The sequence below is a fragment of the Macaca nemestrina genome, chromosome 4 (assembly GCF_043159975.1).
Source record: "Macaca nemestrina isolate mMacNem1 chromosome 4, mMacNem.hap1, whole genome shotgun sequence".
NCBI lineage: Eukaryota > Metazoa > Chordata > Mammalia > Primates > Cercopithecidae > Macaca > Macaca nemestrina.
The window spans coordinates 106,262,907-106,287,952 of NC_092128.1; the positions used below are offsets into that span (position 1 = coordinate 106,262,907).

At 40.3% G+C, this 25,046-nt stretch overlaps 1 protein-coding gene across 7 annotated transcripts in view; it reads right to left on the bottom strand.

Moving 5' to 3' along the window:
- LOC105475862 (HERPUD family member 2) overlaps positions 1–21,316 on the bottom strand; it is a 97,615-nt gene extending 76,299 nt beyond the window's left edge. For 5 of the 7 annotated variants that reach the window (XR_011622287.1, XR_011622286.1, XR_011622288.1 and 2 more), the window contains exons 1-3: positions 20,883–21,316; positions 20,266–20,709; positions 17,668–17,700 (exon numbers count right to left, since the gene is read on the bottom strand). Coding sequence is in view for 2 of the 7 variants with exons in the window: in XM_024790917.2 (XP_024646685.2) it covers positions 17,668–17,700; positions 20,266–20,412 (180 nt within the window). In the remaining 5 variants the exon portion in view is untranslated. Of the gene's footprint in view, positions 1–17,667; positions 17,701–20,265; positions 20,814–20,882 lie in introns of those variants that run through there. The other 2 variants (XM_011731412.2, XM_024790917.2) reach the window with 2 other exon arrangements.
- Between the last annotated feature and the right edge of the window lie 3,730 nt (positions 21,317–25,046).

Below are 25,046 nucleotides of genomic sequence, written 5' to 3' on the forward strand. Positions count from 1 at the left end.
CAAGCCACAACTATAACAATTTTTAAGATTATGTATTCAACATAGCTACTACAAAAGGGTCTTCTTATATTAAAACTAGCCATAATAGAAATTATCATACTAAGATCTGTGGTTCAGGCATCCTTACACACCAAAGGTATAGCTATCCTTCCAAGATACTTAACCATTACACATATTCCAGTTTCTCCTGGAAGCATTTTGGAGCGTACCATTCCTCAAATGCACATGTACAAACTCCTATATATAAACAATCAAATACAATGCACAGGTTTTAAAATCATAAGTCTTACAACCTTTATATATATATAAAGGTTTATTATTTATATATAAAGGTTTCTGTTTATATAGAGAGAGACAGAGAGAGAGAGAGGAGCACTGTGGTATTGTAAAATATATTTGGTTTTCATGCTGTTTTCTGCCAAATAGCTCCTAAAATCCTTGGAATCTTCAGAAAGATGAGTATCTTTAGTGTGCTAATAAGACAACTGGTGGCTGGGGGACCCCACACTGCCTCAGGATGGGGGCTGGTTGCCAGGGGAACAACCAAGTGATTAGAAGTTTGCAACTTTCAAATCTTTCAAACTTTTTCCCACCCCCACCCCCAACCTCCAGAAAGGGAGAGTGGCTTAAGGTTGAGTTGATAAACCAACGGCCAATGATTTAATCAATCATGCCTACCTAACGAAGCTTCCATAAAAACCCAAAAGGAGAGTTCTGAGAGCTCCAGCATAGGAGAATGAGTCGAAGTTCCTCAAGAGTGGATGGGCCCAGAAAGGGCATGAAAGCTCTGAGCCCTTTCTCCCAGACCTTGTGCTATGCATCTCTCTTCCATTTGTATCCTTTGTAATAATATCCTTTATAAGTGAGCAAATGTAAGTAACATGTTTCCTTGAGTTCCGTGAGCTGCACTAACAAATTAATTGAACCCCAGGAGGGGGTCATGGGAACCCCTATTTATAAACAGCTGGTCAAAAACACAGGCCACAACCTGTGCTTGGGACCACATATGAAGGGGGGCAGTCTTGTGGGATTGAGCCCTCAACCTGTGGAATCTATCTCCAGGTAGATAGTGTCAGAAGTAAACTGAATTAAAGGACATTCAGCTGGTGTCCTCCGGAGAATTTTCTGCAGAACTCCTTATTGTTGGAGAGAAATCCCCACACATTTTGGTGACCAGACATTACAGAAGAATTCTGTATTGAGTGTTGTGAGAGCATAAGAGAAACTGAGTTTGTTTTTTCCTATATCCTTATAGGCACTGAATGGCCAACTATATGACCATAAGTTGAATGCTAAATATACACTCAATGATTTAATTCCTGCCCAAAATGAATTATGCAATGCTTTATAAATCTTTATAATGTACTTATTACAATTGGAACCTAAAGAAGTTTCTTCAATAAGTATTACAGTCATCATAAACTATCACTTTTTTACCAGACCAAACATTTAATAGATAGATACTTTTATGTCATATCATCACTCTGCATAAAGGACATCGGTGTCTTTTTGTGAATTTTTTTTTTTTTATAAAAATTCTCAAACATACATACAGTTGAGGGAATAAAATGAACCCCCAGGTACCATCTTCAAGAACTCTCAAGTACCCAGCTTCAACAATTACCAAATTCTGCTATTCTTGTCTCATCCATCCCTCATTTCTTTTTTTTTTCTTCAAAGAGAATACTGCATTTTAATCTTTTAAAAAAAAAAAAAAAAAAAAAAAGAGAGAGAGAGAGACAGGGCCTCACTCTGTTTTCCAGGCTGAAGTGCAGTGGCTATTCACAGGTGCGATCATGGTACACACTACAGCCCCGAACTCCTGGGCTCAAGTAATCCTCCCACCTCAGCTTCTGGAATAGCTGGGACTCCAGATATATGCCACTGTACCCAGCTGAGTACTGTATTTTAAAGCAATACGACACATCATTTCTTTTCACCTGTACAAATTCAGTAAGTTTTATAATAACCATAATGTTACTACATTCAACAAATAATTCCTTAATATGTAATATCCAGTGCAGTTCAACTCTTCCCACTTGCCGAAAAATGTTTTTTAAAGATGATTTGAATCGGAATCCAAATAAGGTTCACACACAAAATTTGGCTGTTATGCCTCTTTTAATCTTTTAACAGTTTCTATTTTTAAAAAATTTTTCCCAGGCTATTTACGTGTTGAAGAAATTGTTCGTCTCATAGAACTTTCCAGTCTGATTAGGCAAACTGTATCCTCCTGGTATTGCTCAGCATGTTCCTGTAGTTCCTGTACAATGTAGTTAGATCTAGAGGGCTGATCAGATTCCAATTCCTTTTTGTATGACAAGAGGACTTTTGACAAGGGGGACCTCAAATTGCACCATTTTTTACCAGTAGGAGTCCCTACAAGGTGGCTCCTGCATTTTAACATGACCTCTGTCATCTCTAATAGTAGTTTCCTTGCTCTCAGGCACAAAATGCCCCAGAAGTTCATCTTACACATTCCATGCCCCAGACCTGGAATCAGCCATTGCTCCAGGATTCATGATTCATTTTAATGGGAAATGGTATCTAAAGACCAAAATCTAGGAGCTACGAATACTGATTTTTACTTGTCATTACTTCTTCAGTAAGCAGAGCTAGAAAATAATGTATTTTTATAAAGAGAAACTTAAATCCTGAGTTCACCGACATTTCCAATTAAATAGTATTCACTCATTTTATTTGTATCTTCTCACCCTGAAAATCTTTCTTGCTAATGACATTAATAAATACATGCCATTAGCAAATGTACTTATTTGTTTTATCCTACTATATGTAATCTCAAAATAACAATAACAAGATTGTTACTAACAATATTGAACAAAGTTTAAGATTTCTTATTGATCTTCTCTGTCCTTAGGATATAGATCACTAGGCAAAATACAGTGTTTCAAAGTTACTTGAAATAATAATTCTTGTAACTGTGTCACCATCCTGACGTTTTTTAATTCTTGTGTTTTCATTTAGAGATTTCTCTATTTTTTTATAATTATATATAACAAAAAATGGCAATAAGGTAAAAACTATAAACAAGGTGCATTCAAAGAGGCTTTAGTTCTGTCCTTGTCCCCTCTATGATTTTGGATTGCCCTTACAACACTTAACAACAAAGCTGAATACACACATACTCCTATTTTCCTCCTTTTCTTACATAAAAAGTAGTACAATACACTTACTCTATTGCATCTTGTTTTCTCACTTAATAAGCCAGGGAGATTACTGCTTAGCAGCATAAAAATATTTCCCCGTTCTTTTTAACAAACGCACAATGCTCCATTATATGAAAGGACTATAGTTTGTTAATGGATATTTGAGCGTTTCTAGGCTTTCGTTATTATGCACAGTGTCCTCCCTTCATATTATTCTATTTATCTCTATATCTTCCCACAGCATCCTGCAACAAGGAGATCATTAATGACATTGATAAAGGTAATCTTGGTGGTGTAGCAGAATAAAAACCTAACTGGAATTGATTCAAGAGAAAAGGAGAGACACATAAAGACAGCAAATATATACAACTTATAAACAGTTTTGCACTTAAAGGAAGAAACAGGACAACAGCTAGAAGGGAAATGGGATCAAGAGAGGGTCTTGCTTTTGGTTTGTTTTATTCTTTTGTGCTTTTGTTTATTCAAGAGAGAAATAACGTGTTTGTATGCCAATAGGAGTAATTCAGTAGAAAGGAAAAAACTGATGATGCAAGAGAGAAAAACAGTTTCAAGAGCAATGTCCTTCAGTAGCTAATAAGGGATGGGGGTCTTGTGCAGAGGAGTTGGACTTACAGCACAATATGACAGATGTAGGTAAAGAGATGATAAGAAACTTATACAATATCCCATCACCAGCACTCTGTGCCTCGATTTCCTTGTCTGTAATATAAGGGCAATAATAGTTTGTATCTCACAGGGCTTAATTTTCGTAACAATGGAAATGCACATAAACTAGAACAGAACACAATGCCTACTGAGTATTCAATTAACATTAGGTGCTAATTTCTAGTACCTGCTCCTCCCACATCATGCAGTTTCATGAGGCTCTAATGAGATTATGGAAAAGTACCGAAAAGTTGAATGACTAACAGCAGGCTGTGTATGTTCATTATGCATAAGAACATGATTTGGATGCTGCTAAAACAGGTTGGGTTAAAGTTGCAATGACTGTCACTTCATGTGATTTAAAAAAAAAAACAAAGTCCCAATTCACATTAGAACTTTGAAGTCTCAGTTTTTTTGTTGTTTTTTTTGTTTTTGTTTTTTTGTTTTGAGACAGAGTCTCGCTCTGTCACCCAGGCTGGAGCGCAGTGGCACGATCTTGGCTCACTGCAACCTCCACCTCCCAGGTTCAAACAATTCTCCTGCCTCAGCCTTCCGAGGAGCTGGGATTACAAGCATGCACCACCACACCCTGCTAATTTTTGTATTTTTAGTAGAGACAGGGTTTCACCATGTTGGCCAGGCTGGTCTCAAACTCCTGGCCTCAAGTAATCCGCCCACCTCAGTATTCTAAAGTGCTGGGATTACAGGCGTGAGCCACCATGCCCAGCCTAAAGTCTCAGTTTAAAATGACATCTATAAACAACAAAAGGAAATCTTTTAATTAATTTTACCTTCTCTACGAGAAAAAATACTTTCATATTAGTCAAAAGAAGTCCATGTCCAAAACATAAGTTATCTAACTTACGCTTTTTTATTTTTAGTGAAAGAATGTAGTATTTACCAACTACTTCAAGATGTTAATATATTATCTGCTTTCTACATGGATAATCTCCATTTTCCTATTAAACTGTAATAGTAATGGAATTTGTCAGATATTTTATCACAAGCATCACTTCTAAGCAAGATAGGGAAAAAATATTCTGGAAAACTCAGTATTTGGGACTACTGAACAAAATATACATAAATGGCGCACACTGACAGTCCTACTTAAAATGTTTACTCCCATAATTTGTTAGTAGACAGGTTTAAAACAAATTTTTCACAGAAACAATAGGTCATTTTCAGTCAGAGACTTCAAAAGCCAAAGCTTGGAAAACTTTGCAATGCAATACAAGTTAAATAAATTTAGGAAAACCATTTAGTTAAAAGTAGAGGTACTGAAATCTCATGATAGCTATAAAGTGATTATCCAGATTATTGATAATATTAATTTTTTATCAAGATAAAAACTCAAAAGATTTTGAGAATTCCTAGTCCTGGAACTATGGGTCGCACACATACAAATAATTATTAAATTTAAAAGCTAGGCACATATTGTATTTAACCCAAAATATAGCTAACTAAAGTAGTATGACTAGTATCCCAGAAAGAGACTGGTAATCCCTTATCTCCAAGTCCTTCTTTTTTAAAACCACCTACACCTACTAAACAGAAAGGTTAGGCAATAGCTAAGCAAGTCCGTCAGCAGTAGGAGGAAAAGATGCAATAGCACCCAGCAAAAGTTTCTGACTTTTGCAAGGAGAAAGAAAGACACCACAGTCTTTATCATTTGCTTCTCTAGAAAAGGAATCAAGGTTTAGAAAAACCATTAGTAGGCATATGTACATTTCATTCATATCACTGGTTTTTGCCCTGCCAGAGTCTTTGCTAAATTTCTCATCCAATTCTAAACGTTAGGGTTCTTCAGACAAGTCGCAAATTTGTCTCTCTGTCCAAGGCCTCACCCTCTCAGACCCAGATTCATATACCCAACTGTTAAGAGATTTGACATCTTCATATATTTTAATAGGCAACTCAAATTCTACAATGCACTTCAATTCCCAATTCCCCAAATCTTTCCTCTTATTTCTTCCCTGTCCTGTAACAACCTGTGACCAACTGTTTAAGCCAAAAACCTGGGCATCATCCTCAACTTTTCTTTCTCTTGCCTTGCCTCCCATATCTAACCACTGTCAAATCCTATAGACTCTATCTCCGTAAGTCCCTCTCAGATCAGTCTACTTCTTTCCACCTACACTGCCATTACCCTAATCTAAACCATCATTTCTTGCCTGGTCATCTGCAATAACCTTTTAATTGGTTTTCTTGCTTCCATTCTACAGTCAGCAGCTCTAGTGATCTTTTAACAACTTAAATCAGCCAGGCATGGTGGTTCACATCTGTAATCCCAGCACTTTGGGAGGCTGAGGCAGAAGGACTGCTGGAGCCCAGGAGTTCAAGACCAGCCTGAGCAACATAGTAAGACTCCATCTCCTCAAAAAAATTTTTACATGTAGCCAGGTGTGGTAGGGCATGCTTGTAGTTCCAGCTGCTTGGGAGGATGAGGTGAGAGGATCACTTGAGCCCAGTAGTTCAAGGCTACAGTGAGCTATGATCACTCCCACTGCACTCCAGCCTGGGTGACAGAGGAAGACCCTGTCTCAAAAAAACAAAAACAAAACAAAACAAAACAAAAAAACTTAGATCAATCCTGTCACTCTCTGATGGAGTCCCACTACAATGGATTTAATTCAAATTCCTTTCCATGGCCAGATCTGGCTTCTGTCTCTCTCCAAACTCCCCAGTAGTATTCTTTCCTCCTTATGAGCCAAATTGACATTCACTTAGATCCCAAGCTCTTTTCCAATTCAGACACCCTGCCTGCTGTATTCTCCCCTAGCTCTTACATACCTGACTCTTAATCACCTTTTAGATTTTAGTTTTAAAATCACTCCCTCAGCGAGGTCTTCCTTGACTTATAAATCTACAGTATAGTATTCCCTCTCACACATCCTGTTTATATCCTTCGTAACACAAACCACAACCTCTAATTATGCCAACATGTGTTTTTTTTTCCCTTAAATAAAAGTGCCAAGAACAAAGGGTCCATAGCCATCTTGCTGTCACTGTGTTCCCATAGCCCACTACTGTGCCTCACAGAGTACATGCTAAGTGTAGATTTATGAGGTGTCATGAGTCCAAAACTGCTTACACAGACTTGGAGAAACCACCTAATCTGAAGTTTGTTAAATAAGTTATTTTACATGTAATCAGGAAAAACAGAAATGAAATATTCAGTCTATGAATTACAACACTAACTTAAAACACTTGCTGGTGCTAAATTCATCTGATTCATTTCTACAAATGATACTGATATTAGCAAATTATGATAAAGAAGCAATCATATATTAGTATTGTAGTATTTTTTTCTTTAAATTAGTAGTCAACTTTGAAAAAATGGTTTTATCTTTCCACAGCAAGGTCACATCAATTTTCAGAAATGTAGAACATAAAAATGTAACAAAATTACATAGTATCCCCCAAAATACATAAAGCAAAAACAAATATGGGCAAGGATGCAGAGAAACTAGACCCTTCATATGTTGCTGGTAGGAATGTAAAAGGGTGCAGCCACTGTGGAAAAAAGTTTGGCAGTGTCTCAGAGAGTTAAACATACAGTTGCCCTATGACACAATATATGCCCAGTTCCATTGCTAGGTACGTACCAAAAATGATGGAAAACATATGTGCACATAAAAACTTGTACAAGAATGTTCATAGCATCATTATTCATAATAGTCAAAAAAAAGTAGAAACAACCCAAATGTCTATCAGCTGACAAATGGATAAACAAAATATGGTGTATATAAATATATGCACACACGGAATATTATTCAGCCACAAAAAGGAATGAAATACTGACACATGCTATAATGTAGATGAGCCTTGTAAACATTATGCCAAGTTAAAGATAGCAGGCACAAAAATCCATATAACTATGATTCTATTTATATGAAATGTCTAGACTATGCAAATTCATAGAAACAGAGTAGAAAAAAAAAGAAACAGAAAGTAGATTAGCAGATGGAAGAAAAAACAATGGGGAGTGACTGCCAATAGGTATGGAGTTTCTGGGGTGATGAAAATATTCTAGAATTAGATAGTGATTATGACAGCACAACTTTGTGAAGTACTAAAAACCATTGGGTCATATACTTTAAAAGGGCAAATTTTGCAGTATGTGAATTATATCTGCATTAAGAAAAACTGTTACTTTCAACTGAATATTCAAATGCCTTCAAATAATCTGAAGTTTTTGGTTTTTTGTAGCCCAGGCTGGAGTACAGTGGCATGGTATCAGCTCACTGCAACCTCTGCCTCCTGAGGCTCAAGTGATCCTCTTACCCCAGCCTCCTGAGTAGCTGGGACTACAGGCATGTGCTATCACACCTGGCTAATTTTTGCATGTGTATGTATATATACATATGTGTGTATGTATATATGTGTATATATACGTGTGTGTGTGTGTGTATGTGTGTGTGTGTATATATATATATATATATATTTTTTTTTGGTAAAGACAGGGTTTTGCCATGCTGCCCCAGTTGGTCTAAAACTCCCCGGCTCCAGTGATCCACTAGTCTCAGCCTCCCAAAGTACTAGGATTACAGGTATGAGTCACCATGACCAACCACAATGAAGTTTTAAAAGGAAAGATATTCTTAACAAAATACTAGCTAACCAAATCCAATAATATATCAAAAAGATAATCTACCATGATCAAGTAGGTTTCATACCAGGGATGCAGGCGTGGTTTAACAAACCCAAATTAATAAATCTGATACACCACATAAACCGAATTAAAAATAAGATGATCACATGATCATCTTAATAGATGCAGAAAAATCATTTGACAAAATCCAGCATCGCTTTATGATTAAAACTCTCAGCAAAATCAGCATACAAGGGACATACCTCAATGTAACAAAAGCCATCCATGACAAATCCACAGCCAACATAATCCTGAATGGGGAAAAGTTGAAAACACTCCCTCTGAGAACTGGAACAAGACAAGGATGTCCATTCTCACCACTCCTTTTCAACATAGTACTCGAAATCCTAGCCAGACGAATCAGACAAGAGAAAGAAATAAAGGGCATCCAAATTGGTAAACAGGAAGTCAAACTGTCGCTGTTTGATGATTATATGATCATTTACCTAGAAAATCCAAAAGACTCCTCCAGAAAGAAAGTTCCTAGAACTAATAAAAGAATTCAGAAAATTTCCGGATACAAAATTAATGTACACAAATCAGTAGCACTTTTATATACCAACAGCAACCAAGCAGAGAATCAAAATAAGAACTCAACCCCTTTTACAATAGCTGCAAAAAAAATAAAATACTTAGGAATATACCTAACCACGGAGGCAAAAGACCTCTATAAGGAAAACTACAAAGCACTGCTGAAATAAATCACAGACAACACAAACAAATAGAAACACATCCCATGCTCATGGATGAGTAGAATCAATATTGTAAAAATGACCCTACTACCAAAAGCAATCTACAAATTCAACGTAATTCCCATCAAAATACCACTATCATTCTTCACAGATTTAGAAAAAAAAATTCTAAAATGCATATGGAACCAAAAAAGAGCCCACAGAGTCAAAGGAAGACTAAGCAAAAAGAACAAATCTGGAGGCATCACATTACCTGGTTTCAAACCATACTGTAAGGCCATAGTCACCAAAACAGCATGGTACTGATATAAACACAGGCACACAGACCAATGGAAGGAATAGAGAACCCAAAAATAAACCCAAATACTTACAGCCAACTGACCTTTGACAAAGCAAACAAAAACAAGAAATGGGGAAAGGATATCCTTTTACACAAATGGTGCTGAGATAATTGGCTAGACACATGTGGAAGAATGAAACTGGATCCTCATATTTCACCTTATACAAAAATCAACTCAAGATGGATTAAGGACTTAAATCTAAGACCTGAAGCTATAAAAATTATAGATGATAATATTGGAAAAACCCTTCTAGATACTGTCTTAGGCAAGGATTTCACGACCAAGAACCCAAAAGCAAATGCAATAAAAGCAAAGATCAATTGTTGGGACTTAATTAAACTAAAGAACTTCTGCAAGGCAAAAGGAACAGTCAGCAGAGTAAACAGACAACCCACAGAGTGGGAAAAAATCTTCATAATCTAATCATCTGACAAAGGACTAATAACCAGTACCTACAAGGAACTCAAATCAGCAAGAAAAAAAACAAAAAATCCCATCAAAAAGTGGGCTAAGGACATGACAGTTCTCAAAAGAAGATATACAAATGGCCAATAAACATATGAAAAGATGCTCAACATTACTAATGATCAAGGAAATGCAAATCAAAACTACAATGCAATACCACCTTACTCCTGCATGAATGGCCATAATCAAAAAAATCAAAAAATAGTAGATGTTGGTGTGGCTGCGGTGAGCAGGGAACACTTGTACACTGCTGGTGGGAATATAAACTAGTACAACCACTATGGAAAATAGTGTGGAGATTCCTTAAAGAACTAAAAGTAAAACTACCATTTGATCCAGCAATCCCACTACTGGGTATCTACCCAGATGAAAAGAAGTCATTATACGAAAAAAGATACTTGCGGCCAGGTGTAGTGGCTCACGCCTGTAATCCCAGCATTTTGGGAGGCCAAAGTGGGTGGATCATGAGGTCAGGAGATCAAGACCATCCTGGCTAACACGGTGAAACCCTGTCTCTACTAAAAATACAAAAACAAAATTAGCTGGGCTTGGTGGTGGGCACCTGTAGTCCCAGCTACTCGGGAGGCCTGAGGCAGGAGAATGGCGTGAACCCAGGAGGCAGAGCTTGCAATGAGCCGAGATCATGCCACTGCACTCCAGCCTGGGCGATGGAGCGAGACTCCATCTCAAAAAAAATAAAATAAAAAGATACTTGCACACACGTTTATAGCAGCACAATTTGCAACTGCAAAAACGTGGAATCAACCCAAATGCCTATCAATCAACAAATAGATAAAGAAACTGTGAGATATCTGTATCTATCTATATATCTATATCTATCTATCTATCTCTATGATGGAATACTACTCAGCCATAAACAAGAATGAATTAATGGCATTTGCAGCAACCTGGATGAGACTGGAGACTATTATTCTAAGTGAAGTACTCAGAAATGGAAAACCAAACATTGTATGTTCTCACTCATAAGTAGGAGCTAAAGCTATGAGGATACAAAGGCATTAGAATGACACGATGGACTTTAGGACTCAGGGAGAAAGGGTGGGAAGGGGGTGAGGGATAAAAGATCACAAATAGGGTGCAGTGTTTACTGCCCGGGTGATGGGTGCACCAAAATCTCACAAATCACCACTAAAGAACTTATTCATGTAACCAAACACCACCTGTTACCCAATAACCTATGGAAATAAAAATAAAGTAAAGTAAAAGGAAAGGAAAGGTATTCTTTAATTTTACAGTAATTGAAAACAGAAAAACTGGCCAGGCATGGTTTCTCACACCTATAATCCCAGCACTTTGGGAGGCCAAGGCAGATGAATTGCTAGAGCCCAGGAGTTCAAGACCAGCCTGGGCAACATAGTGAGACCCTGTCTCTACAAAATATACTAAAGTTAGTTGGGCATGGTTGTGCATGCCTGTAGTCCCAGCTACTTAGTAGGCTGGGGTAGGAGGATCACTTTAGCCCAAGAGGCAAAGAGGTGAGCCAAGGTCATTCCACTGTCCTCCAACCTGGCAACAGAGGGAGAGACTGTCTCAAAAAAAAAAAAAAACAACAACAACAAAGAAAAGAAAACAGAAAGATTAACTTACTAATTTTTTCATGTGCCTAAACTAGGTAAAAAGTAACACTTGGAATTTTTTTTTTTTTTTTTTTTGAGAATCTTGCTCTGTCACCCAGGCTGGAGTACAGCATGATCTCGGCTCACAGCAACCTCCATCTCCCAGGCTTAAGCAATTCTCGTGCCTCAGCCTCCTGAGTAGCTGCGATTACACTACACCCAGCAAATTTTTTTGTATTTTTAGTAGAGACAGGGTTTCACCATGTTGACCAGGCTGGTCTCGAACTCCTGACCTCAGGTGATCTGCCTGCCTCAGCCTCCCAAAGTGCTGGGATAACTGGTATGAGCCCCTGTGCCTGGCCGGATATTTTTTATGCCATTAAAAAAAAACTGCCTCTTCAGTTTAAATACCAATGAATTTAATTTAAATATCAGGGCTGGGAGGAGCGGTGGCTCATGCCTGTAATCCCAGCACTTTGGGAGGCCCAGGCAGGCGGATCACTTGAGGTCAGGAGTTCGAGACCAGTCTGGCCAACATGGTGGAAATCTCATCTCCACTAAAAATACGTGGCAGCAGCAGGTGTGGTGGCAGGTGTGGAAGGCTGAGGCTGGAGAATCACTTGAACCTGGGAGGCGGAGGTTGCAGTGAGGCAAGATTGCACCACTGCACTCCAGCCTGGACAACAGAGCGAGACTCTGTCTCAAAATAAATAAATAAATAAATAATAAATAAATAAATAATTTAAATATCAGGAAAATCATGTGTTAGACCTAATAACAAATGACAATAATCAACTGAATTTTCAACTAGTTATTTTGGTATTGTAAGCTACAGCATTAGGAAAAGCACAGATTTTGAGATGTCAATTCAATTTGACTTGTAAAAAGTAATATAATATTATTTACCCAGCCCTGCTAAAAACATTATCTTTTGGCTTGATCAAAAACCCATTTCTGGGCTGGGGCGGTGGCTCACGCCTGTAATTTCAGCACTTTGGGAGGCCAAGGGGGGCGAATCACAAGGTCAGGAGTTCAAGACGAGCCTGGCTAACATGCTGAAACCCCCATCTCCACTGAAAATACAAAAAATTAGCTGGGCATGGTGGCAGGCGCCTGTAATCCCAGCTACTCAGGAGGCTGAGGCAGGACAATCGCTTGAATACAGAAGGCAGAGGTTGCAGTAAGCTGAGATCGCCCCACTGCACTCCAGCCCGGAAGACAGTGTGAGACTCTGTCTCAAAAAAAACAAACCAAAACAAACCCGTTTCTATATTAGTTAGGGTAATGATAGTTGCTACGACAAATCCCAAGATCTCAGTAGCTTAACACAATAAAACTTCGTTTCTCAATTTAAAAAACATTGCATGGTACCCTTTTAAAATAAGAATTCAGAAGGCTCAGCATTGACAAATCTAAAAGTACTAGTTAAATTGTCAATTTAAAGATTCTACTGATAAGATACTGGCTCCACAGAGTAATATATAAATATAATTGGCCTCTCCATTAACACCACCACTATTCTTCTTGGTACTCACCCCTACATCCGACAGTCAGCAAATTCTATCAGGTTCACTACTTTCACCACCAATACTTCACCCTAGATGAAGCCTAGTCACATATGGCAGTGCAGAATCAGCCAAATAATAAGACAAAGAACAAGCTGGAAACATCCTGATATATCTGGCCCAGAAACAGAAATAACCCACTCCAAATAACCAGCTGCTTAACAACTGGCCAAAAAAACCTCTGCTACCCACTTAACAGACATTGCTAAAAACCAAGGTGAGGAAAGCTCACTTGCTGGTATAACAGGTGAAAATAAGTCCTAACCTGGACTTTTTTGTTGTTTCTAAAAGGTTCGTGTATATGCCATTATTGAAAGTGTCTGACCCTTTAATGTTTAACTAAATATCAGAAACAGATCAAATATCATACATCTCTAACACATTTAAATTATCTCCTGCAGTCTGATAAATGAGTTTAAAGCCAACAATTCTATATTTCAAGAACGTCACTTAGTATCAAATGATTAAATTTTTTATGTCAAGGATTAAATGGGTCTTTCAATTGTGTATGGCTTAAAAATCATGTTCCTAGTATATCCAACTTCAGCATAATCAAACTTCATATGCTAATTTAAAAATATTAATTAAAAATTTTTTAAATACCTATCATCTTAATAGTTCAGTAAATCAATCTTCAACTTACAGGTTAGTTCAATGAACTATAATCTAGTCCTTTAAAAGCAATAACTATTAAGTACTTACATAGAGTTCAGTCACAAATATCAAATAGCTTTAAAGAGCTGGGTCCCAGGAAGTGCACAAAATATCATTTCTGTGGGAAATGAATTCTGTAAAATTGTACTAGAACACATCTCCTTCCCATTTTCCACTAAAAGCATCCAATCTAAAACCCCTGAAAATTCAGAAACACTATAAATAGAGGCACAGTCACCCAAACTGCCTCTACCCCTTATCTCCTCGCAGTAACAGTAAGCAAAACTGTACATACAGAATATTACAGAGTAATGTTCTCTGGAACTCCAAAGAGACATTCCCAGTTTAACTGCTTCCACTCATGGGTGGAGATATATGATATTCACACAGCAAGTGATGTACACCTCTGATGTACAATAGAGCATGTCAAAGTATATGACTATGGATCACACAAACTGGTAGACTGTGAAGATAGGACAAAGATACGTGCACTGCAGTCTTCAGATATTATGCATCCAATCTTTCCTATAATTTCTCAGAATAAAGAGAAATAACCACACATTAAGCTAAGTGTTAGCACAACAGTAAGGCTGTTATCCATTTATCTGCAGCCTTTAGACAACAAACCTGCCAAACATATACATCTCTTTTTATAGCTCAACTGGTTCTTTTTAGTTTACAAGTATATACCTGAGATGGCCGAGTCCCTAATGCCTTTCTTCATTTTATTATATACAACCATCATATATAATGTGTACAGTAAGTCCAACCTGAGTTCAATTCTAATTCTACTCCTTAGAGTCTGACCTAAGCAAAAAAAAAAATCACCAAGCCTCGGTTTCTTCATCTATAAAGTAGAGCTAATTATAAACCTTACATCATAAGAAGTCTATGTAATAAAGCATATCAAATGCTTATTATAATGCCTGGCACACATGGCAAACACTTAGTAAATGGTAAAGTCAGAGCAGTTAAATAAAAGCATTCTAGACAATCAAAGCAGAATTTATTATGTTAAAAAAAGTAACTTAAGCTAAAAGTTCTACAAAAATCCTATCTGGAAAGTATTGATAAATGATTAAACATTACCTTGATAATAATGTTATTATATTTTCCAAAAAGACATAAGGCTACAAATAACATTAAGCAGTAAAATTTTAGTGAGCAGTCATTCAAAACTTTTAGTCTGGTTTTCATCAACTTTAACATTCAATTTGATAGTACCCTTTGTTCAAAAGAGGTTTTAAAATCTTGAACCATATTTCCCGGTGACATGAAACCCTCTTAAATGTATTAAAATCTTCTAAGACAATAGTTTTATAAAACAAAAATTGTTTTGTTTATGGATTGTTTTGTTTATGGATTAAATCAACAATTCCAAAGTGGTTAAACAAGTAGACTTTTTTAAATGACCTAAGTAAGGTAATAGGAAATTACAAAACTAAGAAAGATAAAATTTCAAATGATATAAGCTATTTCTACCTATAATAAAAGTAAGACTTCTGATTGCAGGCAATTTGGTTATGGAGTGTTATAATCTCACAATAGAACCTATATATACAATTGGTTCTATTCTTGCTTCTTTAATTCTAATAGAATCTGAGAGTAAAGGAACAGTTTGAAAAAACAGCACAAACCTGCCTAGCTGATCAGGAGAGGTAGATAAGAAAATGACTGCTTAGTTTAACAGCATGAATGGCAAAGACAGAGGAAAACTATCCAGAACTGAGGGACACAATCAAGAGGTATTTTGACCCCAAGACTGAAAAATGGAGAGCCAAGTCATGCAAGCCCCAAAAAGGTTTGCCTTCAAAATTGAATTCAGAGTGAATTAGGTCCACCTTGGTGACTGCTTGTTCACAAGAACAGATACAGTAAGAGAACGAGAAAGGTACCTAATGGGACTTAGAGATTGATATTTTTAAAATTTTCTCTAGGATGATCCATCTATTATCAACCATTTTGATATTTACATCTCTAACAACTAAGTCTAAACTCAGATTTAAGTCTGAAATTCAAGTAAAAGTGGTCTTCTTGCCAAGTATCTTTATCACCAAACAGCAATTACCTAAATTTTAGAATTATTTCACAGTGCAGGCCAATTTCAGGATCTGAAAAGCTAGTCATGAAGTGATGTCAAATGTCATATTACAATACAACTCACAATTATCTATATATTCTATTAATATAAACTAGTGCACTTCCCATTTCCTAAACCAAGTCCTAAAGCAATTATCAATATCATTCAAAGTTAACTCCAAAAGAGCTGAAAACTCCACATCCGAGGTTTTTAATTATGACTTTGTATGGCAACTGCCTAAATTCCTAACTAGAAAACACCTTTCCCTTCATAGATCATTAAGGATCTATAATCTTTTTACCTAATACTGTATTACTAAGTAACATACTAATATAAAACAAAGTCATCAGTGCAAACATTAACTCCAAAAGAATAGTTAAGGCCAGGAGTGGTGGCTCATGCCTGTAATCCCAGCACTTTGTGAGGCCGAGGTAGGTGGATCATCTGAGGTCAGGAGTTTCATACCAGCCTGACCAACATGGTGAAACCCCATCTCTACTAAAAATACAAAATTAGCCGGGCGTGGTGTCACATGCCTGTAATCCCAGCGACTGGGGAGGCTGAGGCAGGAGAACTGCTTGAACGCGGGAGGCAGAACTTGCAGCGAGCCGAGATGGCGCCATTGCACTCCAGCCTGGGCAACAAAAGCGAAACTCCGTCTCAAAAAAAAAAAAAAAGAATAGTTTAAAAAACGAAGCTATCAGAGTGTGATTCTTGTCTGCTTAAAACTGTAAGCAACTCTTGAAGAAAATGTAAATGTCCCTGTGAATCTTTTCTTGAAACAGCTACACATTCCCCTAACCCCTACTCCAGACACAACCATTCCCTTCCTGTGCTCCTATGCAGCACACAGAACACCCCTCCTGTATAACACTAGTCACATGCTATTATGGTTATTTACTTACATGTCACTGGATCTGAGCTTCATAAAAGCAAAGGACTCTTACCATCATCTTCACACTTAGCATAAATATTCAAATGCTAGGCCAATAAAATCCTAGTTAAATAAATAAATGAAGACAAAAAAAATGTGCTTTGAGGGGGAGGGGTACATTTGTTCTAAGTTTACTAGGGGAGGAAGAAGCGCATTTAACATATCCATATGGAGACTGTGATTAGTCAAATCAGTATCTGACCATGAAACTAGGATCCTAGGATTTTACGACTTCACAGAGTTCAGCCAGAATTCCATTAACAGCATATAGACATATGACCTATCCTTGCAGGATCCTAAAAGGACAATCTCAAATTTTCATTCTTTCCCCTCTAGCAGCACCAATTTATTTTCCTAGAAGCCACTGCCCACAGGCACAAAGGCCCTCCACCTACCCCTGACCCATCAGATCCAATTAGAGCAATGTTAATGACAGCCATCAACTTTTTACTTACTGGCACACTCCTGTTCCTACAAAACACTGCAGCTCTACTCCGCTAAGTCCACACACTGATAACGAAAGTAGGCATATTTGCAAGGAAGATGCACAAGAAATTATCTCTGTTAAACATAACAGCACTTAAAACACAGAATCAATGTTTAGTCATGGCAGGTGGTCAGAAAAACCTAAACTTCCTTTATAATATTACTTAACAGCAAACTGTTCTGAATTCTAAAAAATGACCTTACAAAGTAAACTTTTAGGACTCCAACTCCTATGTTGAGGACTACCTATGGCTTTGCGATACCATTAAACTGCTGCTCAATAACTGTGATGCTTCAAATCAATTCTCTTGTGATAAGAATGTAAACTTACTACATCTAGTAACTATACAAAGTTTTCAGTGAAATTCTATGACGATAAGCACACATACCCGCGCTGCTCCAGAGCTCCACCCACTCTCAACCTAGAAATGAAAGTTAGCCATTACAATTCACTTAAAGAAAACTTGTCAAAGGAGAAAAAAAGGTTTGCCATGTTAATCATTAATAGGCTGCATAGTATTTGGTTTAGCCTCCAAAAGTGCCTCCAGTGTGGCTATAAGAGGCAGGCAGGTTGTGAAGGAGAAGAGAAGTTCTGCAACAGATCTCATCCTCAGACAGCTAACTAATGCACAGCGGCACTGACATCCTCCACTAGTGATCAGTGCTGCACAGACACACCTCCTACCAAAAGCAGACCTCTTCAGGGGTAGATAAGGCAGACAGGCGTCCCACTCCCGCCTCAGGTACTTTTTTAAAAAACAAAGTTTTAGAAAAGTGATAAATTGGTCTATAAACTGCAGACTAAGTCTCCTTTGGTTTAATAGTACAATGTAAATAAAGATCTTGCCTAAGTACATACCAGAGCATATATTTGTTATGAACAGTATTGTGGAAGTCTATGACTTTCAATTGACTATCCTAAAAACCTATTTTCCACTTCAAAAATGTGTAAAACTAATCATATGCAACAGGAAATCTTTTGTAATCAAGATATTTTCAAACAAATTGTTACTCCCTGTGTAAATCTTAACTTTCAAACAAAAGATGTGAATAAACAGGGGCTCTAACTAGTTTGTTTCAAGTACTTAAATTCCTCAGGGTTTTTTTTCTCCTCCTGCTAAAAATATTTGTATCACAAAGTACTGATAAACACAGCTAACGCCAACTAAGAGTTGTTTTTCTAAACCTCCTGTTTTTGCAGTAACCGCCCCATTTCTGTGGTTCTTCTGCAAGCCTAAAAGCCTAACTAAACTTAATACAACACTGAAACGGTCATAATTCATTAATATAATATAGATCAAGTGTCTTCCTTAACTTAGGTGCATAAAACAAGTGTTAAGCATAGAAAGCATAGTCGCCTTTCAACGGATCCATGCTTAAACGTGCCTGATTCCAAAAGTATTTCCCACCCTAAAATCCAATCCTTTTCATTAAACAAAAGTTTTAATAAACACTACTTATTCAAGAATTAAAAAATGTATACAATGGAGAATGTGAAAGCCTCACTTTCATATACAGTACTCTACATGACAGTACACTCACTTCTTTTCTAAACTATTCCAAGACTCCTTGATTACCAACTACGTCCTTTCAAAACTGACTTTGGGGACAGATGGAGCTGTACTGTATTTTATTTATTATCTTTGCAATATCCAGACATGATTCAGAATGGAACACAGAACAGAAAAGTCATATGAGAAGAATGCACCAAATGGTGGTGGGGTGGAGGGCAGTTCTCTTTAAAATTAATGTCCATGTATCCTCTACAGGAGAAAAATGTTGAAAGGGGTGGTGGTGAAAATGAATCTACTTATAATTCTTTGGTCCTTGAAATATATATAGTAAACTTGAAAGTATAATTTTCATAGGGGTCATATACTTATTTCTTTTTTTTTTTTTTTTTTTTTTTTGAGACAGAGTCTCGCTTAGTCGCCCAGGCTGGAGTGCAATAGCGCGATCTCGGCTCACTGCAAGCTCCGCCTCCCGGGTTCACGCCATTCTCCTGCCTCAGCCTCCCGAGTAGCTGGGACTACAGGCGCCCGCCGCCTCGCCCGGCTAATTTTTTGCATTTTTTTTTTTTTTAGTAGAGACGGGGTTTCACCGTGTTAGCCAGGATGGTCTCGATCTCCTGACCTCGTGATCCGCCCGCCTCGGCCTCCCAAAGTGCTGGGATTACAGGCGTGAGCCACCGCGCCCGGCCACTTATTTCTAAGAAAAAAAAAATCTTCAATTTCTGTTTAAATTTCTGGGTCAAGTGTTGAAAGTAAAAAGGAATGTTAGTCTAAGAAGCAATAAAAGCTCTGATACGGGTTGTAGTGCTTTTATCTTTTTTTTTTTTTTTTTAAGAAAGGATCTATCTCTCACTCCCATATTAGGTTGATGACTCTAAGTCCAAAGAAAGAGGTCCCTTTTCCAGGTGTGCCAAGTCTTTTTTTTTTTTTTTTTTTTCTTTTTTTTTTTTGAGACAGAGTCTCACTCTGTCACTCAGGCTGGAGTGCAGTGGCCCGATCTTGGCTCACTGCAACCTCTGCCTCCCGGGTTCAAGCGATTCTCCTGCCTCAGCCTCCTGAAAAGCTGGGATGACAGGTGCAAGCCACCACACCCGGCTAATTTTTTAATTTTTAGTAGAGATGGGGTTTCACCATGTTGGTAAGTCTGGTCTCGTGATCCTGACCTCGTGATCCGCCAGCCTCGGCCTCCCAAAGTGCTGGCATTACAGGCGTGAGCCACCGCGCCCGGCCTTGCCTTCCAATTCTTAAGTCCCTTGACATTTCTGCTTTCTCTTACTAATTAACTGAATCTAATCAGGAAAATATTAATGATGGTTCGAACACTCAGGAGACACAACCTCAGAACTCAAAATATCTCGCGGTCTACCAAAAGAGACCTATTTGATTCAAGACTGGAGGGGAGGAGCAGGAAAAGGAGGGTACACGGCACGAAAAGCTGCTGGTCAGAGCAGCTGCCCCCAGCTTTTACACACTTACTGGTTTGCTAGGGTAAACGTTAGATAGATGCGTTTTTAGTTTCCCCACGGTCCAGTTCAAGAAGCAGCTAATAGTCTGGTCACTGTATTTCTGATTCGGTGCTTTAATGATGAGGGTCACAGGAATCTCCATCCCACTTTGGTCCATGGTGCCCCCAAAGTCAGACAAAGTCAAGAGGAGCAGCAGTTAACCCCAAAAGAGCCGAGGTGGTCACCGCCGGCGCGACTGGGATGCGGCCAGAAGTGAGTTCTTAATATTCCGTGTCCAAGTTAGTTACAAGTGCACTGGGCGATACGAAGGCCATTGCCGGTACCAAGGATGGACTGAGGTGGTGGCGACGGCGACGGTGGGGTCTGGGTGCTGGGCCGTGGATGCACCTCTCCCCGCCAGGTCCGGGCTCCGCCGGGCTCCAGACTGTGAAGGCAGTCGCGAGGAGAGAGGAAGCTATAAGAAGGAAGGGTGGGAGGGATGAGGGCACGACGGCCGGCCAGGTGTCACTGCCCCGCCCCACCGCGACCCCCAAGCTGAAACGCAACAAGGCCCCTACGCCACGGCCCCGCGGTGCGGGTTGGGGAAGGGGCTGGGCCGCTCAGGGCGGTCAGCCGGGAATGGGGTACCTGAGAGAAGGCCGCGGGGCCCGCCACCGCCGCCCTCCGCGCCCAGACAGGGCCGCCAGCCACACCGTCCGGCGGGGCGTTCTCCGCGGCAGCCGCTCCCTTCCTGCTGCGCGGCGGCGGGCACGGCCCAGCCCCGGGTCTCGCGAGGAGGCGCGGGTGGCAGGGAGAGAAGTTGACCCAAGGGCGCGGCCCGGCTTTCCGCCTGACCCTTCAGTCTGGACAGCTCAGGGTGGCGCAAGGCAGGGCAGGGCCGCGGACGGCCCAGGCGACTGCAGGTGGCAGGAGGGCGGGGACAAGAGCCGTTGGGCCGGCCTCAGGCGCGCTGGTTTTGTTGTTATTGTGAGGATAGTCTGGGGCCCCTTTAAGCCGGAACAGGCAGGGAGGAAGTGCGTCACCGGCGGCACGCCCCTGCACATGGCCCTCCTCCGTCGCCGCCCGCCCTGCCAACCGTCCCGCTGTCGCCCGCTGGCCGCGCTCGGGCTGCCCGGGATTCTAGCTGCCAGGTTTCGCGTCGCCGAGCGGCAGGTCAGGCTCCTCGGAGCCTCTCCCTCCTGGCCCTTTGCTCGGACTCGGCCCCAGCTGCTCTGAGGCCTACCCACTAACTCGGCTGGCGCTAGCCTACCCTGTCTTGACCGCACCCTGAAGATTTAGGAAGTCTTTCTCCATCCCAAGAGTCGTCTCTGCAAAAGCTAATGTCCTTCCTGGTGCTGAACCACACTTCTGCTCAAAATCTGTTGAGCGCCGTCTGTCTGCAAAGCAAGGTGCCAGGAGCTTTGGCGGAGAAGCCGTGGGGTACATGCATAAAGAGTACAGGCTTTTGGTAAAACCCGAAGTTCTCCTCTACTTTCTGGGGGACCCTGGCCGTCCTTGCTGGGCCTCCCTTGACTTCTCTAATGGGGACGGTAATGCCTACCTGACCGCAAGCTGAGTAACTGAGCTATGAGAGCAAACTGTGGTGCAATTCTAGCGTGTGCCAGCCTCTCAAGCGTCAGTTTCCGTCTCGTTCCTCTTAATCTTCACTAAAATCCACAAGTATTCATTGAGCACCTAATGCGTGTTCAGTATGGTGGGAGATGAGGGATGACTGTATTATTTTTCTATTTTTATACGTTAGACATAGGAACAAAAAGTTGAGTCTATTGCCCATAGCCAACCTTGTCTTCATTTTCTGCTGTGGTTTAGGAGTCGGTATAGTAAGTTAAGGGTTGTTGGAAGTGCATTTTCACAGCTCCCGACTTCCACTTAAGAATAGATAATACAGGGGACTTTGCGAGCTGGCTTCTTTCCCTCTCACTTTCAGAAGGGCTTCGAGGTAGCCACCACTGAATTAGTTGAGAGACAAGGTACCCCTCCTGAGGAAATCTCAATTGCACAACCCCTACTATGCCCCAACTGAGCAGGAAGCAGTTAGACCAGTGGTCAAACCTCCCTAACAGCACTTGGGTTTTCCTGTTGAGAGAGGGGACTGAGAGCCAGGACTAGTTGGATTTCCTAGGCTGACTAAGAATGCCTAAGCCTAGCCGGGAAGATGAGCGCATCCACCTTTAAACACGGAGCTTGCAACTTAGCTTACACCCGACCAATCAGGTAGTAAAGAGAGCTCACTAAAATGCTAATTAGGCAAAAACAGGAGGTAAAGAAATAGCCAATCATCTGTCGCCTGAGAGCACAACAGGAGGGACAATGATCAGGATATAAACCTATAGGCATTCGAACGAGCAACAGCTACCCTCTTTGGGTCCCCTCCCTTTGTAAGGGAGCTCTGTTTTCATTCTTAAATCTTGCAACTGCACACACTTCTGGTCAGTGTTTGTTACCGCTCAAGCTGAGCTTTCGCTCGCCCTCCACCACTGCTGTTTGCTGCTGTCGCAGACCAGCAGCTGACTGCCATCCCTCTGGATCCAGCAGGGCGTCCACTGTGCTCCTGATACAGCAAGGCACCCATTGCCGCTCCTGATCAGGCTAAAGGCTTGCCATTGTTCCTGCACAGCTAAGTGCCCAGGTTCGTCCTAATTGAGCTAAACACTAGTCACTGGGTTCCATGGTTCTCTTCCATGACTCACAGCTTCTAATAGAGCTATAACTCTCACCACATGGTCGAAGATTCCATTCCTTGGAATCTGTGAGGCCAAGAGCTCCAGGTCAGAGAACACAAGACTTGCCACCTTGGAAGTGGCCTGTGGCCATCTTGGAAGAGGCCCACCACCATCTTGGGAACTCGGGGAGCAAGGACCTCCCAGTAACACAGTGACCAGGGGGAGATTCTTCCTCTCAACAGCTAATGCACCAGGATCTCTTACACCCTACACTCCCTCACCTTGCTCTTCACGGTAGAACACATACCGTATCTTAGCTGTACTCTATCAATTGCACATCTGAAGTAAATAGTGAAGTCTCCTTTGTTTCCAGTCATGGAGCAACAACTTGCTATGATACTGGCCTTCTGTAGCAGACTCTTCTTTATCTACCCAGGCACTCTAATGGAACTTTAATTCTAGCTAAAGTTATTTTCTCAGACTCTCTTGAAGCAAGGCGCAGCCATTTGACACACTTCTAGCCAGTGAGTTGAATGTTGAACTTACTGCTGAGGCTTCTAGGAAAGCGCTTAGATGGAAGGGCTCTGCGAATCAGAGCTCATCTTTGCCCTATACCTGTCTTGAAGAGCTACAGCACTGATAGTTCACTCATGAAACAACAAACAATGGCCTGCATGCCAAGGATGGCAGAGCGGAAAAGTGTAAAGAGGCTGGGCATTTAATGCCATTGTTGTGCCACCAGACAAGCCCTAGGCTATCTTCCCTAAGACTTCTTGTTTTGGGTCAAATTCCTGTTTAAGCCAGAAAGTTTTCACAACCTTCACCACCCATTCCTGCAGCTGTTGTCTCATGCTTGTGACTCAGACTTCCAGGAATCCTTTAGAAGTGATGTGGTGATCTCGTTTGGCATTATGCAATGTACATTATTAATGAAGCTACCCTAATAAATATTAAGACAGAATGTGCATTTCACAGTGATTCAAATACTCTTTAACACTCTAAAACAGAGTCCATCAGCGGTTTGCTAACACAGAGAAAAACATTTAAAATTGTAATAAAGGCTGGGCGCAATGGCTTGCCTCTAATCCCAGAACTTCGGGAGGCCAAGGCAGGTAGATTGCTTGAGCTCAGGACTTCAGGACCAGCCTGAGCAACATGGAGAAACCCCATCTCTACAAAAAATTCAAAAATCAGCCGGGTGTGGTGGTGCACGCCTGTGTTCCCAGCTACTCTGAAGGCTGAGGTGGGAGGATTGCTTGAACCCAGAAGGCAGAGGTTGCAGTGAGCTGAGACTGCATCCAGCCTGGGTCATAGAGTGAGACTCTTGTCTCAAAAAAGAATAAAAAGTAAAAATAAAATTGTAATGAACATTGAAGAAATTGAAATATATGGGTACAAAGATGTTATAGTATCAGAAAAAATGACTTTTTTTTTAACTTTATAGCCACTTGAATTAAGTTGCTAAAAATGCTTTTGATGCTGTTGAGCTTGGCCATGATAACAGTATGTAAATATCCCACTGTTGTTAAAATATGTATAAACAGGTATGTGTCCAGAGCAGTGTATGAAAGGGTGGTTCCCAGAATATTGATAGTGTTTAATGTGGAATTTGGGCTAGGAAAAATAATTACCAATGAGGAGATACAAGATAGCAGCAGTTAGGGAGAGGCCGTCCATGGAGCTGCTGATTTAAATCACTGTCCATTTTAGCAGATAAGAACTGGAAATGTCAAAGAATAATTGCCAGCTCAGTTACCATCTGTTACTAAAGATAGCCCCAGCCAGGTGCGATGGCTCACACCTGTAATCCCAACCCTTTGGGAGGCTGAGGCGAGTGGATCACCTGAGGTCAGAAATTTGAGACCAGCCTGGCCAACATGGTGAAACCCCGTCTCTACTAAAAATACAAAAACTGAGCTAGGTGTGGTGGTGCATTCCTGTAATCCCAGCCACTAGGGAGACTGAGGCAGGAGAATTGCTTGAACCCGGGAGGCAGAGGTTGCAGTGAGCTGAGATTGTGCCACTGCACTCCAGCCTGGTCGACAAAGCAAGACTCAGCCTCAAAAAAAAAAAAAAAAAAAAAAAAAAAAAAAAGCCCGTAATGAGAACTCTCAAGAGTACCATGGTA